The sequence below is a fragment of the Leiobunum rupestre genome, chromosome 3 (assembly GCF_980474605.1).
Source record: "Leiobunum rupestre chromosome 3, qqLeiRupe1.1.hap1, whole genome shotgun sequence".
Lineage (NCBI taxonomy): Eukaryota > Metazoa > Arthropoda > Arachnida > Opiliones > Sclerosomatidae > Leiobunum > Leiobunum rupestre.
In genome coordinates, this window is record NC_143386.1 from 36,029,479 (window position 1) to 36,042,985 (window position 13,507).

Consider the following 13,507-nt stretch of genomic DNA (forward strand, 5'->3'; position numbering starts at 1 on the left):
AGTTGGGATCACGTTTGAATCTTCGAAATAGTCCGGCTAATCTCCACTTCGCCATATCGAAATTGTCCGCCAATTCTGGCATTTCTTCTTTCCACGGGAGGCTGACCTCCTACCTTCCTTTGTTGAAATGAACCGTCTTTTCGAAGAATTCCACGGCGTTCTCGTTCATCGGAGCATGGCCTCTTTCTTCGGTGTCTCTTATTCCTAGCGATTCTAATTCCAAAAAGCGCTTAAGACTATTTCCCGTTAGTTCTTCTTCTTCGTGGATCATCATAATGGAAACGGGGTCTATATTGACTTTATCCGCGCAAACTTGCATGTTTCTTATTGTTGTCGGTCCCTGCACGACCCATCCAAATAGGGTGCTCATAGCGAAGAGAGCGTCGTTTATTCTTTCGAAATTTCCCGTATAAATCTTCCCACGCAAGTCTGAACCAATTAGTAACTGTATTTCTCCATTATTGTTGTCGCTTTGGCTTATATCTGCCAGTGGTAAGTTCTTTGATTCTAGGTTCCGTTTAATAGCTTCTCCCGGAACTTGAATTGTAGCCGAGCTGATTTCATCAGATTCCAACGCTTCGATAATGATTTCGGTCTCGTCTACTAGGCTTCTTAACTTTAACTCTACCTTGTTTGTTTTTAGCAGTGACGGTTTTCTACTTCCGAAGGTTTTATTTTGGAGAATCTCTATGCCTGTACGTTTTAAACCGAGCTTCCGCGCTTTATCTTTCTTTATATAGGTTCGCTGCCTGCCATTATCCATCAAACATCTGATAAGTTCATTCCCGTTCGGTCCTCTTGCCAGAACTGAAGCGGTTTGGAGAAGTATTTTTTCTTTCGTAGTAGGGTACGAACTTACTGTCCCTACGGATACTTCTTTAACTGTAGTGGCGGTGTTTTTTTTCTCGAACTCGATCTTCTCCCTTCGCCCCTTCTCTTTCTCTTCACACATGGCTGTATGGTGGCGCTTTTGACAGTGGTTACATTTGATCTTAAATCTTAGCCTGCAGAATCGAGAAGAATGTTCCCCTACTAAGCATCGAAAACAACGGTTTTTCTTCGTTAGGATTTCCAACTTCTGCTCTAGTGAAACGTCTTTACATTCTTCCGGCTTATGGGGTTCTTTCTCGCAAAATATGCAATTTTCCTTTTGGCCTTCTACACCTGCCATTAAAGCGGATGTCCCGGTGGCTTTTTTGTACTGTTGATTCCTCGATAACTCTCTACTTTAACCTTGATCTTTGCCACTACTGCCGTGGTTGAACGCTCTGTCTTTTCTTCCGCCTTTATTTGTCAACCTTAAAATGCGCTCCCTTCCTTCCAAGTCTCTTTTTATATATTCCATTAATTCCGCTAACTTCCATTTTCCATTCGCTGACGCGCTCTTATTGAATCCTAGCGCTATGTCTGGTGGAATTCTCTTAATTAGGATTGGACACAAAAGTGACGCGCATGCCTCTGGGTCTTGACCTAATGACTCCAAACTACGTAGCTCTACTTGACATGTATTGTAAAAATTTCTCAGGCCTACCACGTCTGATGAGCTTTCAACGGACTTCAATTTTAATAAATTTTCAGTGTGGGCATCTATCTGAATTTCTACTTTTCCGTACGTCTCTTTTAATAGCTGGATAGCGATATCATAGTTCCGATTTGATATTTGTAGCCCCTTAATGATGGCTTCCGCGTCTCCTCTTATTAAGCTGCGTTCAGACTATGTGAAAATATTACGTTTGCGTCGATCGTGTCGGTTCTTTCGATTTCTTACACCGTTCAGACTTCTCAACAGAGACTTTAAATTTTCGCGCGTGTCGTTTACATTTTTTCATTTCGTTCCGCTCAAAAAGTTCATAGCAGGCGTATAGCCTTATGCCTCATCAGCGCTGACTCTAGGTAGTGGCGACCTTTAGAACCATCGAAATACTATAACCAATCAGAGGTGGATAAAAAATTATTTCAATTTTTCAGCCGTTATTACTGAGCTCTGATTGGATGAACAATCACTTTTTATGTTAATCTCCGTGCAAGGTTGGTTCCTCTCTGAACAGTGAAATGAACGAACCGACGCGACCAACATAACCGAAACGACACGACCGATGCTAACGTAATATTTTCACATAGTCTGAACGCTGCTTAAGGAGTGATGCTAGGTTGTAAAACTTGTTTGCCTTGTCGGGTACGTCCTCGTTGTCGTGTATAGTTGCTTTATAGTGGTTCGAAAACTTAGACCACTCTGTTGCGTCGCCGTCAAATTTCTTTAATTCCAATGTGGGAAGTTTTACCTTTATCGCGCGTTTTCTCACTGTTCTATAGGAACCGGCTAAACTCGCTGAATCCTTTCCATTTTCTATCGCACTTTCGGCTCTTGTCTTCCATAATATGATTTCGTTTCTGAAGGTTTCAACTTCCCTATACTCTGCAGCTAGGTCGTCCAATGAAATTGCCTCCTCTATTTCTGAGTCCAAGTCTCTTAAGGCATTTTCTTTTGGCTCCAATTGCCTTACGTTAACGCTCAGTGTTTCCAAATCCATTGGATCGGATTCCATTTCAGACAATATTTCTCCGATAAAGCCTCTGTATACTTCTCTCTTATTCTTTGCTCTTTGGACATCCCCGATGTCTCCTCCGCTTGCCATCCTGATTGATTACCTTACTCAATTTTAATCCGACTTTCCCTAAAATTACTCTAATCTAAAGGTCCCGGGTTTCGGCACCATGAAATAGCTTCTACTTTTACTCTGTGATTGAGACGCGATAGATTTAGGAAACGGATCTTAATTTAATCAGAACAATTGATTTTAATGAGCGCAACAGGGAGACTACATCCAAATATACAGAATGTCCGTTACAGCCAAAATTTTTGTAAAGGTTTCGTTCGTTGTGAAAACTTAAATCTAAGCCTTTTTTCTTTCCCTATAACCCACGAGACGATAGCTCGAGCTATTCAACAAAAAAACAATATATATATATATATATATATATATATATATATATATATATATATATATATATATATATATATATATATATATATACTAACGTTTAAACAATATTTCTTTACAATTACTAACACTGTTCCCAACTTTTACCGTTTGTTGTATTTTACCAAAATTAACGAGAAAGGCTTAGTTTTTTTTAATTACTAATATGTTAGGAAGATTGAATAGTTCTGCTATCATAACTTTTATAATAAACGATAATCATGTAACAATAGCACAAATAGTTCTTACTTTTCAATCGATTGCCTCAATTTGGGTTTTGTTTTGATTGTTTGTTACGAACTTTAAAAATATTAAGTAACAGAAATTGACACCTAATAGATTAGTACCTATAATTATCTGCTGAATTCTTGATAAAATTCTTTATAAAAGTAAGAGACTCCTTCTGTTAAAGTCTGTTAAACAACTAGAAATCTCCATAATGGCCTTTCGATATAGACTACATTATAAATTGACGATTTGGACTAATTTGACAACAGACAAGCTGCTTTTCTTCCACGAGTGTCTCAATCCCGATCCTGTACGCATCTCTGATTCGCTGTTTTTCTCGTCTGCTTTCGTGGCGTCGTCTGCTTTTTAAATAATAAACGATTTTTTAAAAGCACATTTTTATCTTGACGTTTTAATTTCTTAAACACCATTAAAATTTTCTCATGCATATTCAACTTTATTTTCTGTTTATTATAGTATCAAATGTGATAATTTTTGACTTTACTAACAAGGAGACGACCCGAGGTGTTACACACCGATTTCGTTCAAACTCGGGGGATTGGTAGACCATCATGTAACTTGAAAAATCCTAAAGGGAATTTATTCAATGGGCAAGGGTTTTGCCATGGCAACGAAAAATGTTTTTAACAACATGAAATGGAAATTTTCCTATTGAAAATAACATGGGATTTTGACCATGTGAAGAATTTTTAAAAATGTAAAAAAATATTTCAAAATTGATTAAAATAATTTTTTTTTCAAAATTGAAAAAATATATAAAATTGAAAAAATACTGATCAAAAACGGTAGTTTCGATCAAAATTCATAGGAATTGACGGAAATTTATAAGTTGTGTAAAATTGGATTAATGTATAGATAAATTACGATTTTTTGAAAAACAAAGTATTTATTTTGGTCAATTTGATCAAACTTGACCAAAATTGGAAAATAATAGAGCTAAATTAGCCAAATTTTAAAGTTTTGTAAAAAGTATATAAAAATAAACTAAATTCGACCAACTATCTTAAAATTGTTTATTTTTTTTTCAAAATTGAAAAATGTTAATAACCCTGAAAAAATTATCAAAATCAATAGTTTAGATCCTAAACGATCAAAATTGATAGGAATTGATGGAAATTTATTTATATAGATAAATGGCTTTTTTTTTAATTATTTTCCTAATTTGGAAAATAATAGATCAAAATTAGCAAAATCTTTAAATTTTGTTAAAAAAAAGTATAAAAATTTAAAAAAAAACCGTAGTTTCGATCAAAAACCGCATTTATTTCCAATCTATATCCGTAGTTGTTTTGGTTCTAAAAGTTCTAAAATATTATTTACTTGATAAATAATAAATAAAAAAATTAATGAAAATCATTAAAAATTATTTCTATCAAATAAAATTGGGTAAAAACCTTTTAAAAATTAAATATTTGGATTAAATTGGGTAAACCTTTGAAAATATGTAATTTGTAATAAAATTGGGTGAAATTCATTAACAATTATTTAAATCAAATTAAATTGGGTTAAATTCATTAAATTGGGTGAAATAAAGAAATTACGCTAAAATTGACCCAAATTGGGAGAAAAAATATAAAAAATATTAAAATTGGGTAAAATGAAGAGATTTCGCTAAAAATGACCCAAATTGGGTGAAATAAAGAATAGTCGCCAAATGACAGCGATTTTGACGATTTTGGGCTTTTATAGGTAATTTTGCATGCCTACAATTAAATACGAATGAAAGCGAACAAATTTGGGTAAAACAAATAAATATTAGTTACTTCAAGTAAAATTGGGAAAAATTATTAATTATTTCAAATAAAATGGGTAAACGCGTAAATATTTCAATTATACTTGAGTAAACCATCGAATAAGTTACTTTTAATGAATTCACAATTGTTAGTAAAAAATCATGTTGGAACGGGAATGGCGAACTAATTTCTTTCCTATATAGTATTATAGTTCAGTATAGAAATATGTTTGTGTAAATATAACGTACTTCAAAAGGTAAAATGTGAGAAATCAAATGATTAGAAAAATCGAGAAACGTTTAATAACAACGAATAAAACAATTTTGTAATACACTGTTTCTTAAAATAATCAATAATAATAATAATTTAAAAAATTTGATAATTTTGATCTATTATTTTCCAAATTTTGAAAATAATAAAAAAAAGCCATAAATTTCCATCAATTCCTATCAATTTTGATCGTTTTGGATTTTGATAAATTTTTCTGTGTTATTAACATTTTGAAAAAAAAATATTTCAAACAATTTCGAGATAGTTGGTCGAATTTAGTTTATTTTTATATAATTTTTACAAAACTTTAAAAATGGGCTAATTTAGATCTATTATTTTCCAATTTTGGTCAAGTTTGATCAAATTGACCAAAATAAATACTTTGTTTTAAAAAAAATCGCAATTTATCTATACATTAATCCAATTTTACACAACTTATAAATTTCCGTCAATTCCTATGAATTTTGATCGAAACTACTGTTTTTGATCAGTATTTTTTCAATTTTATATTTTTTTCAATTTTGAAAAAGCAATTATTTTAATCAATTTTGAAATATTTTTTCAATATTTGCATTTTTTTATTTTTTCTCACATTTTTTCCAATTTAAGCCATATCGGTTAATTTTCACCCATTTGGTTCAGATTGATCAAAATGTGATCAATTTTGATTTTTTCGTCAATTTTTATCAATTTTTTTTTAATTTTTTAAAATTCTTCACAGGGGGGACCCTGGGAATCGGTCAAAATCCCATGTTATTTTCAATAGGAAAATTTCCATTTCTTGTTGTCAAAACATTTTTCGTTGCCATGGCGAAACCGTTGCCCATTGAATAAATTCCCTTTAGGATTTTTTAAGTTACATGATGGTCTACCAATCCCTCGAGTTTGATCGAAATCGGTGTGTAACACCTCGGGTCGTCTCCTTGTAACTTAATGTCAATAAAATTTACAACTCTATAAAATATTTTCTAAATTTAGGTTTGAAATTGATGAAGACACTAATAGGCTAGTGTAGATGTAATATTTAAAACTATGAAACATGTAACGCACCTTTTTAAAATAAAAAGAGTTTTATAGTGTACGATAAACCGTTGTTTTTCTAAATAATTACTAGAACTAACTTTTACACTAGTCGTGGAGTACCAAAGTCATATGATAATGATGATAAAATATCTGTAAAATTTATTTTTTTAGTTTTTAACTGTCACAGTTTACTAATCTATTTTACAAAATGTACAACCCTGAATTTTAAATTTTCCTAAATTTGATTGAAATTGACTAAGTCGCTAATAGTGGCAAATGAAATATATTAAAAATTATATTATATTTTCATAATATCTGTAAATATAATATGAATTTAGTCTTCCCTACACTGTCACAGTTTACTGACTTTATTTTCTAGAAACTGTCACCCCTAAAATAGAAATTTAGCTACAAATGTTTATGTACATATATAATTTTTATTAGTCCTTCCTAAACTGTTAGAAATTATTGAGGTACGAACTCTTTTCAAATGACTGGTTAAAGACGATCTAGTATTAAATTCTTTAGAACAAAACCCGTAACAAAAATTTTTATCCATCGTCGATAAATTAAATTAAATTAAAATCCTGATAAACGCGAAAATGCATATTCGTTAAACAGACGAAGCAGACGAGAAAAACAGCGAATCAGAGATGCGTACAGGATCGGGATTGAGACACTCGTTTTTCACCCTTACTTCTTTCGTCGTTGGTTCTGTTCTACCGATAATTTAATATTATATACTGATAAATTGCCAACGAGATCGAATAAAGATAAGTCCGTTCTTCGACAGTGTTTTTTAAAGCCGTTGTAAACTGAGAACTACGCGGAGGGAATAAAGTGAAATACGCCGCCATTAATAGTTGGATAACTTGGATTCAACTGAATACACGACGACGGAGAACATTAGCAGTTAGACTACAGTGCTACCAGATGCTACGGGAAATCAACCTTAGTATAGTCAAATCAAGGGTCAAATCAATATTTGTACCAGATTACGTCCCATATTATCGTTTCTGCTACAGCTTACACTTTCAACTTGGCGCACGTGGAAGGGAACTAATATAGTAAAGCGAGGTACATGAAAGTTAATAATATATTTTGTACAGTTCGACTGAACTAAATATAATATGTAAATAGGACATATTTTATTGATTTTGTTTACTTATTTGAAATTTTCTAGGGGCACAATAATATTGTTAAGGGGGCACAGAGACTTTTTGAGGGGGCACAAATAATTTTTTTCTGGCTCCTCAGGCCCCCTCGCTGGCTACGGGCCTGAATACAAGTGACGCTATTTTCTCTTTCTCCAATGAGCCAGCTCAGGCTGAGCGCCAAAACGTTCTCGGCGCGTTGAGAGAGATCAGCCGATCGATGCGCTAGCATGCTCACTTTTGAGCTGAGCGCTGCGTCCTCTAGTGGCCAAATAGTTAACTTACTAGAAAGCGTACATTTCAAAATACTGTTTTTTATCAAAAAAATCTTTTTTGTTTGTTTTATCAGTGACGGAATTAATATTGTCCTTTAATTTCTCATCGATTTCGGTTTTCTAAAATCTCATTCTGAACAAGAACAGCCAGCTTTAAATTTAATTTTCAAATATGTGCGTTTGAAATTTTGTTCCATCGACGCTTTACAAATATTAAGCGGGCACAGTGCATTCAAAGAAAACTGATTGGGCTATTATCAAATTCGAGAGTGTAGGCCACAATTTTTCCAAAAGAGTTTATAGTTAAAATTCTGACTCTTTCAAGAATACCTGTATATTTACAACAACTTACATTAATATACATAATTTTCATCGAATCGTCAGGGCTAGACTGTGTATACTGATCTATTTGTGCTATTTTGTAAAGTTATCGCTCACGTTAACTATTTCTGAATTAGTCATCCGCAAAGGGGAATTTTTGACGCACGCCTAAACGTTGACAGAAAACTGTAGAGGTATTTCAAACATTTAAATTTATCGTCCCATGGAAAAGGTATTTATTCGTATACTTCTGCCATCTAGGCCATTCTTAAATATAAATTCTTAAACGTTAGTAGTGTATTGTGCGGGGTTTCGTCAATATTTAATATTAAATAAAAATGATTAAACAACGTTGTTGTTTGCGATGGCGAGAAGAAGATGCTTATCTAAGGCAAATTATTGTTTTTTAAATACTATAGGTTATATAAAACTAACATAATAAACCTTAGATTTATCCTGGGAAAGGCGAAGGCTTTGGCTAAAGAGGACGAGGCTTAGGGCCTTCGATGATGTAAACAAAATTAAAATAAATTACAGACATTTTTTCTAATAGTATTTTTTACTCAAAATGTAGTAAATATTGTTGTAACACTTTTAAGTAGCTTCAACAATTAGATTAACCCTCGTCGCTGTATGAAGGAACTAATCCAGATTAGAGACCAAATTTGTGTAAGGAAATGAAATTGGTGGTAAATGCTAAATGTACTAAAACTAATAGAAATTAAAATGTTTATTTAGATCATCAAACGAAATAAAAATACTGAACTCTAATTTACCGACTTTCTTGGAATAATTTGAAAGCTAAATTTTAAAAAATGAAATTTATTTTAAAAGTAAAAATAAGAGTACACAATTTTGTATGTAAAACAAGTTAATGAAAATCTCCGATACACCTTTATTTTACTTTGGATTTGACTTTATTTTCTGACTTGGCTTAAGAACGGAATTTGCTGAAGAGCTTCTGGCAACAACAGTAGCGGTAGGTTTGGACCTAGCTTGGGCTAAAACAGTATTCAATGTAGATTGCGAAGAGGGAGGTTTCGACGTAGCTTGAGTTATGGTTTTCTTTATCTCTTGGCTTGTCGAATTTGATTTTCGTTGGGTGGTAAGCAAAGGCGATACCTTTTGGGCAGTTGCCGTGGAGGATTTCAGTGAATCAATTGGTTTTTGAGGTAGTCTTGCAGATTTGGTCCCTGTGCTTGCAGCCCTAGAAATTGGTTTTGCCGCGCCAACTGGCCTGACGCTGGAAGAAGATGTTACAGATTTGGTCACTCTTGGTTTGTCAATTAATGTAACGGGCCCCTTCTTGCTAACAGAGCTTGACGCCGAAGTGGCTCTGCTACTTAAGGCGGCAGCGGCTGTGGCAGATCTTGTACCGGAATTTGGTTGAACCACAGGTCTCCTAGCATTAATCGCTTTCGAAGATGCAATTGCGCCAAATTTTTTCGGGACCACCTGAGACGACGCGGTGACGGGCTTAACCGCTGGTTTAACATCCTTGGTAACTTTTGCACCAGCAGTTAAAAATTTCTTAGTACCAACAACTGAAGCTTTATTTTGAGGACTCACTGATGGTTTAAAATGAAGATTGCCTTGTAACCTGGATGAATAGGGTTTCTTCGTATTTGAAGGTTTTGCTTCTCTTATGAAGGTTAATTTTGTTGGATCCTTGTGTAATTTCTGGTCTTTACTGTCCGTAAGTGGTAATTCTGAAATTAACTCCTCGGGATCATTTCCTTTCTGCTCGGTAGACATTACATCGCCTTTAATACTGATGTTGCTCTGTTGTTCATCGCTGGTTTGTACTTCAGTTAAATCCTCAAAGTACCGGAACCCTGGTCCATTATCAGATTGCGTAGTAGAAAGCGAGGGTAGAGCAAATTCCGTCTGGAATTGCGACTGGATGCTATTGTCCGATACGACAGTAGCATGATCCGCCTCCGAAATTGAAGAAGAGCTGTATTCAAGTGATGTTGAGGTTGAGATTTGACAATGGGGACAAGCTGAGGACTCTATCGCAACAACAGGAGATTTATCCAATTCGGTGCCAGAATCATCACTAGAAGAAGATTCCATTTTACGAATTTTGATGCTATCAATATTTTGCATAGTTTGTACGCTCTTATCGTAGATGTCCAAGATGATATTCGCGTGTATGTTTATGGCCTCAGAGGCTTCCTGGACATGATCGAGGAGCTTTCCATTTGCTTCGTTATTTTTGAAACCATCGTGGAGCATTGGAGACATGGGAATGTGAAAGCTATCTTGAACGCAATCGTGATAAACCGAGTCAAGACTTTTGTTGGTTACATTAGGAAATTCTGGAAACAATATTATCCTCTCAATAACTTTCGTTTGCGCTTTTTCTACGTTTATGGCTTTGACCAGCTCATCATGTGAAAAATCAGAGTCATCGTCTTCATTGAAACTGTCAGCCTCGGGTAATTGCTTGAACGTCTGGTTGAGAGGGCTGAAAGTAGGATTGTGGAAACCGCTATAATTGGTGTCGTAAGATGCCTCATTGCTTGAGGCATTAGGGCTGGCATCTATTGGAGAAACAACCGGACTAGCATTTAACTCCTTATTGACAACGCAAGAAGACACCATTATGCTCTTGGATTCATATTCTTCAGTGATATCAAGCTCGGCTGTTTCTTTATATTCGTTGGTAAGGATTACAGTTACTGATTTATTGGTTTTTGGAACACCAGCTTTGCATTTTCCTGATAGAATTACATCCATTTGAAGACAATTGAACGACGCTTTGTCAACTTCAGAAATTGGGGAAAACGATTCGATTACAGCGGAACGCTGGTATTTAAGTTTCTCAGTTAGCTGATCGACGCCCACATGGTTTGAAGTATCGCTTTCAGCGTTGGAAATAGAATTCTCTGCAATTGAAGAACGGATTGGTGTCAAATAACTCGTATCGTCCGATAGTTCTCCGTGGTTGGACGATTCAAGAAGCTTCGACTCGGGAATATTGCTACCGATGGCTGCATTTGATTCACTGGGCGTTTCTACATTAGCATTCCCAAAAAGGTTGCTTTGTGAATTATCGACTTTGCCATATAAGAGTACAGATTTTTCCCAATTTATCTCGGTTGCTTCTATCCTGCAAGATGGCGCATAAGGTAAAGAGTTGTCTTCCTTTAGAGCTGCACTAAGTTCAGATTGCATCGGAGCTTCTTCACCGTTCGTGATAGGTGCAGGCGTTGTCTGACTCATCTTAACTCCTAAAATATAAAAAACATTTTATCGACATGGTCAACAATAACAATTGTAGGAATTGAATCGTTATGAAAACCAAATGACCGAAAAAATTTGCTTACGAAGCGAAATATTTTGCAATTCTTTGAAAGCTAAACTAACTTGCAACCCCATTTTACAGCTATCACGCGAAAACTCTTCCTCTAACAGTCGTCCCCTTCAGGACCCTAGAATTTATTTTTTTTCGCCTTTTCTGTCCATTATAGGGCGATAAAACGGGGAAGAGAAATGTGGATGCTCGGCTTTACGTCTCTTTTCCACGAGTGTCTCAATCCCGATCCGGTACGCATCTCTGATTGGCTGTTTTTCTCGTCTGCTTCGTGGCGTTGTCTGTTTAACGAATATGCATTTTCGCGTTTATCGAGATTTTAATTTAATTTAATTTATCGACGATGGATAAAAATTATTGTTGCGGGTTTTGTTCTAAAGAATTTAATACTAGATCGTCTTTAACCAGTCATTTGAAAAGAGTTCGTACCTCAATAATTTCTAACAGTTTAGGAAGGACTAATAAAAATTATATATGTACATAAACATTTGTAGCTAAATTTCTATTTCAGGGGTGACAATTTCTAGAAAATAAAGTCAGTAAACTGTGACAGTGTAGGGAAGACTAAATTCATATTATATTTACAGATATTATGAAAATATAATATAATTTTTAATATATTTCATTTGCCACTATTAACGACTTAGTCAATTTCAATCAAATTTAGGAAAATTTAAAATTCAGGGTAGTACATTTTGTAAAATAGATTAGTTAACTGTGACAGTTAAAGGCTAAAAAATTAAATTTTACTGATATTTTAACATCATTATCATGTGACTTTGGTACTCCACGACTAGTGTAAAAGTTAGTTCTAGTAATTATTTAGAAAAACAACGGTTTATCGTGCACTATAAAACTCTTTATTTTAAAAAGGTGCGTTACAAGTTTCATAGTTTTAAATATTACATCTACACTAGCCTATTAGTGTCTTCATCAATTTCAAACCTAAATTTAGCAAATAATTTTAAGAGTTGTAAATTTTATTGACATGAACTTAGTTAAGTCAAAAATTATCACATTTGATACTATAATAAACAGAAAATAAAGTTGAATATGCATGAGAAAATTTTAATGGTGTTTAAGATACTAACACGTCAAGTTCTTTTACATTCAAGATAAAAATGTGTTTTTAAAAAATCGTTTATATAACCACAAAAAGCAGACGACGTCACGAAAGCAGACGAGAAAAACAGCGAATCAGAGATGCGTACAGGATCGGGATTGAGACACTCGTCTCTTTTCCTTATTACCTCTAATTTTCATGTCTTAACTAAAGGAACCGGCTTTGACATCTAATTTAATTTAAAATACCTAGGCGATACGAAACACAACCTGGGCCCTCTAAAAATATTCAGACCTTAATTTTTGACTAATTAATTTTAATAGCAAGATGTTACGAATAGCCGGGAGTAGTGGCTCACTCCTGTAATCCCAGGCGTCCGGGAGGCAGAGTTCGTGGATGGCCGTGTGAGGACGACCACCAATCCCCTAACAGGTGGTCGGAATACTTCCGCCAAGGGTGTCCCCACCCCTGTCCCCACGTATCCCCCCGTTGGCGTGGCCGTTACACATATCTCGCCCTGATTAATCAGTTATTGTGTGTGTGCTGGTGTCTAAGGCCACGGGTCGACACCGATGTGTGTGTATCTCAAAAAAAGAAAGAAAAAAGATGTCACGAATATTTAAGTACACACTATCCCCCGATGTATCAACTATGTTTAAAATACATTAATTTAATAAACCCCAGAGGAATTATACGCATAATGAATTTTTAGTGTGGAATAGTAAGTACGTAACGAAACGCGATCACGTTAATTTATATCAAGTTGTATTTTTTTAAGTAACTTGATTATGGAAATAAGGTAGTGAAATGCGAACGGATTTTTACTTAAATGGCGCCTGAATCAATTGGTTAGAAATTCAAAAAGCACATAGGCCCCGCTCATAAGCCATAATTCTTGTTTAAATTTAAAATTTCTTAATACAATCGAATAAGTTTTTCGGAAATGATTTATACTAAAAAAATTATAATTTTCTAACAAAAAAGTGTTAATTTAAATTATTTCTTTATATGGACATGGACCAACAATGAAAGGGGATTCACTGATCAGGATTTAAACAGGACGCGAATAGGAAAATCACGGCTAAGTTAGGTTCAATAGAGAAGTTAGGCTACAGCTGC

The 13,507-nt window shown here is 34.4% G+C and overlaps 1 protein-coding gene across 1 annotated transcript; it reads right to left on the reverse strand.

Annotated features, from left to right (window-relative positions):
* Positions 1 to 109: 109 nt before the first annotated feature.
* Positions 110 to 1,171, reverse strand: LOC149951608 (uncharacterized). Its single transcript, XM_090169617.1, has one exon. The coding sequence runs from the start codon at positions 1,169 to 1,171 to the stop codon at positions 110 to 112; it is 1,062 nt and encodes a 353-aa protein (XP_090025743.1).
* Positions 1,172 to 13,507: the final 12,336 nt, after the last annotated feature.

What these genes read in the sequence shown, in the direction of transcription:
- LOC149951608 (XM_090169617.1), bottom strand. Translation starts at nt 1,171, where the DNA reads ATGGCAGGTGTAGAAGGCCAAAAGGAAAATTGCATATTTTGCGAGAAA.